Consider the following 3,615-nt stretch of genomic DNA (forward strand, 5'->3'; position numbering starts at 1 on the left):
AAACTGTTTCGGAGAAGCAAATTCCCACTGGAGACTTGAAGTTGCCTGACTTTGAAATTATGGCAACGCGTTCAAAATATTATTTAATCAGCATAGCTATGGTTGTTAGGGGCAAGCCTATGAGAGGCCCTACAGAATCGTGTGCTCAGACTTCCATGTGAACATGGATTAGGAACAGGCCGGCTCTGAGCCTGAAAAGCAGCGGGAAAAACAACCCTGTTTCCAGGGATGATGCTGGGCAGACGGGCCTCAGCTCCTGCAGCACCCGGATGGGGTTGGAATTACAGCTAGCCTGCTCTGACTTCCGGAAATCCGAGCCGGCGCTCGAACCTCGGAGACTGGGGTTGTAGCCCTGGTGACCAATGAGGGAGCGCCGATCCATTGCCCAGCCAATGAATACGCTGGTTGCCGTGGCGCCCCGCCCACGCAGCCATTGGCCACCCTTGTATACACTTGGCCAGACTGCGTACTTTCTCCGCTGAGGCTGCTTCTGCCTTCCTGCTGGACATGCCCTTCATCGAGCTGGAAACGAATCTACCCGCCAGCCGCCTGCCTGACGGGCTGGAGAAGCGGCTGTGCGGGGCCGCCGCTACCATTCTGAGCAAACCCGAGAACGTGAGCGAGGATAAATAGGGGCGTCCTGGGCGAGGGGAGGTTTTGGGGACCGAGGATCCGGCTCTGTTCCCACCCCACCTTCCCACAGTGACCTAGATTCGTCTCAGAGACCTCCATTTCGCCCACCAGGGTACCCTGCCATGCCCAGTGAATCTGCGGGGCGGCCTTGCACTGTCCCAGCTAGCTGCCCTCTGCCTCGATCCTCACGTGACTTAAAAAGACCCAGGCCCTTTAGGTACTGCGCTTACAGGCGCTGCACGCCCCCGCGTGTCTAGTCCTACTGGCTGCAGTTCCATTTTGGAAACTTGTGTCCCTCACAGAGCGTGATCGTTATTGTGCGGTCTGGCACGACCATGTTGCTGGGTGGATCCACAGAGCCCTGTGCCCAGCTAGTCATCTCTTCCATCGGTGTGGTGGGCACTGCGGAGGAGAACCGCGGACACAGCGCGGGGTTCTTCGAGGTCCTCACCAAGGAGCTGGCCTTGGGCCAGGACCGGTATGTAGGGTTAGTGAAAGGGCCCATCTGTGACAATTGTGTAAGCAGAGACAGTGACCTGCCTCCGAGGGTCTGCGGGGGGGAAAACCCTCGTCTTGCCCAAAAAGGAACAGTACTATGCGTACTACCTACAGTAGTCTATTCCAGGAAGCCTGTATACACCTTAGGCCCCCGAGGGTGGGTTTGTTTTCCCAGTGGGTCCAAGATTGTAGAATTCCTGGCTCAGCAGCCATCTCTGTGACACCTGGACGTGGTGTGTTTTCTTGGACCTTTGTGCCTCCATCTGTGCACTGGGATGGAGCTGGCAGTGTAGCAAGGTGTTATGGCCCCAAGGAAGCCAGGGAGTCTGATTTTCAGAGAGAACTTTTCCAGGCTGCTGAAAAGCAATCTGGGCTTGTCTCCAGAACATGACCTTTGGAACCAAACAAGGCTGGGAGGAGGAGGCCACCGAATAGCAAAAAGAGCTTTAGCTTGGCTGTCTAACACCTGGATACAGCTCAATCATTTCCAGTTTGCAGCCCTGTGTCTCCACCTGCAGACCACATCTGACAGTACCACTGTCCTGTCTGAGCTGGAAAGAGCTTAGCTGGGATGAGCAGGGCAGCAAAATAATTGAGGGCTGATGTGGGCTGGTGTGGGAGCCCATGGCGAGAATATGTTGACAGGAGTCTTTGCAAGGTGACGTTTGCCAAGCAGCTGACATCTTTTTCTCTGTTTCCTAAAGGATAGTTATCCGCTTCTATCCCTTGGAGCGCTGGCAGATTGGAAAGAAAGGAACTGTCATGACATTCTTATGATCGGCACAAAGGATCCAAGGCATCTCAGTAAGCTAGCTGCCTCTTCCCAAGAAGCCTCCTGGCAGAGTCAGGGTTTGGTGGATACTGGCCTCTGGCACCCTACTGCAGCTGTGTCTGTGAGCTTGCAATTGTCCTCTTCTCCAGCCTCATTCCAAATAAACAAAGAGGACTGTATCATTCAAACGTGACTCATTTATCTTCCTACTACCTTCCCGTCACCTTGGGCCTCTGGGCAGCAGGTTTGGTTTATGAGAAGAGAACCTTAGAGAAATAGAGGTGGCACATCTCCTTTTTAGGGCTGCTGTGTGATACATCTGCAGCACTGAAATCTTGGAGAGGAGACTACAGCCTGGTGCTTCTGCCTTGTGTACCCAGGTGTAGGCCACTGGGAACAGGAGGGAAGCTACTCTGGCCTGAAACTATCTGCATATTCTCCTGATACCCCGATCATCCTGACCTCACCCTATGATCCACACACTGCTATGCTGGCCAGGAGAACTGGGCTAGCTAAGCTTCCCAGAACTTCCCTGGACTCCACTTTGCACCCTGACTCTTCCTGAGAATTCACTGGAACTGAGCACTTTGCAAAATCCATGCCAAACATCAGAAATGCAGTGTTTGCCAGCATACCAAGAGTCAAAATGAAAAGTCTGCCGCTAGAAACTAAATAAATACCTTCTTCTACAACTGTGTACTGTATCACACCTTGGCATTTCACAGTGTGCCTGGGTGGACAGGGGAAGCCCAAAGGAAGTAGTCTCTGCTCAGTAGCTTTCTCCATATTCCATACAGAATTCACAGAGCTTATGACCCATAGATAATAGTGGATATTGTTTGCTTGTACGAGGATTGGTGATCGTTTGAAGTATCGGATTGCGAGTTTCATCTGCACACTCTACAGACTTAATAAAGGTAGTTTCTAATGGAATATCTGTACCTGCTGGGATTGTATCTGTCCGCTGCTGAGGCCTGTTCTTAAAAGCAAGAACTAGGAGCTTCTTGGCTCCCTGTCCCGTGTCTGCACTCATTCTGCCAGGGTGTTTCACGAGGGTCCTGCTTCCAGCTTGGACTGTGTGTGGGTTGAATGGAATGCATGCAGTGCCTGAGGATGGCACTGAGGGCAAAGAATCCACAGGACCCGTAAGATGGCACTTTCCCCCATATTAAATCTACCCACTGTACTCTAGGGATCGCACTGTTGTCGGGTGGCTTGGTGACCTGATCCCTCCCCCATGTCCAGTACTCTCCCCTACAGTGGCCCTGAGCTTTGCCTTCTGGTAAAATGGCACTGCCCAAGCCTCTGGCCTGATTTGTACCATCTCTCACCTTTGAACCTTTGTCACAAAGCTGCTTGGGTCTGAGTAGCCTCTCACAGTGGCTCGTCTCAGTGTGGCTCAGATCCACGGCCATCCCAGGTGTGTGTGCGATACTGTAGAAGGTCCAGTGGCTCAGTAAGGGGCAGTTCTTCAGTAGGAGTGATAGGGGCTGCTCGATTTTTGAGAAGCCCTGGGTAGGACTGCTTTAGCATTGTTCTGGGCCGAGGTGCTGAATCTTGGGTGGAGCAGGCAGGCCAGGTCACAGCGGACAGCCTGGTTAGAGTCAGGAGGGAACTGAGCCTCAGGTAAACATCCTGGGCAATTTTGAGAGACCCAAAAGGCTAAGGACATAGCTCAGCCCCGCTGTTCCTGCTCCCCCCAGAGTTATAAA

The 3,615-nt window shown here is 52.8% G+C and overlaps 1 protein-coding gene across 1 annotated transcript; it reads left to right on the forward strand.

Moving 5' to 3' along the window:
- Positions 1 to 406: 406 nt before the first annotated feature.
- Positions 407 to 2,091, forward strand: Ddt (D-dopachrome tautomerase). The gene is made up of 3 exons (XM_003477747.5): positions 407 to 615; positions 936 to 1,111; positions 1,836 to 2,091. Exons 1-3 carry the CDS (start codon positions 508 to 510, stop codon positions 1,906 to 1,908), a joined length of 357 nt encoding a protein of 118 aa, XP_003477795.1. The 5' UTR covers positions 407 to 507; the 3' UTR covers positions 1,909 to 2,091.
- The last annotated feature ends 1,524 nt before the right edge of the window (positions 2,092 to 3,615 follow it).

This window comes from Cavia porcellus, unplaced genomic scaffold (genome assembly GCF_034190915.1).
Source record: "Cavia porcellus strain 051 isolate PalLab524CR breed Dunkin Hartley unplaced genomic scaffold, mCavPor4.1 scaffold_16, whole genome shotgun sequence".
In the NCBI taxonomy this organism is placed as follows: domain Eukaryota; kingdom Metazoa; phylum Chordata; class Mammalia; order Rodentia; family Caviidae; genus Cavia; species Cavia porcellus.

Bases quoted from the DNA above. Each gene is read 5' to 3' on its own strand.
- Ddt (XM_003477747.5), top strand. From the start codon at position 508: ATGCCCTTCATCGAGCTGGAAACGAATCTACCCGCCAGCCGCCTGCCT. The intron at 616-935 runs GTGAGCGAGGAT...TGTCCCTCACAG, and splicing joins TTCTGAGCAAACCCGAGAAC to AGCGTGATCGTTATTGTGCG. The intron at 1,112-1,835 runs GTATGTAGGGTT...TGTTTCCTAAAG, and splicing joins CTGGCCTTGGGCCAGGACCG to GATAGTTATCCGCTTCTATC.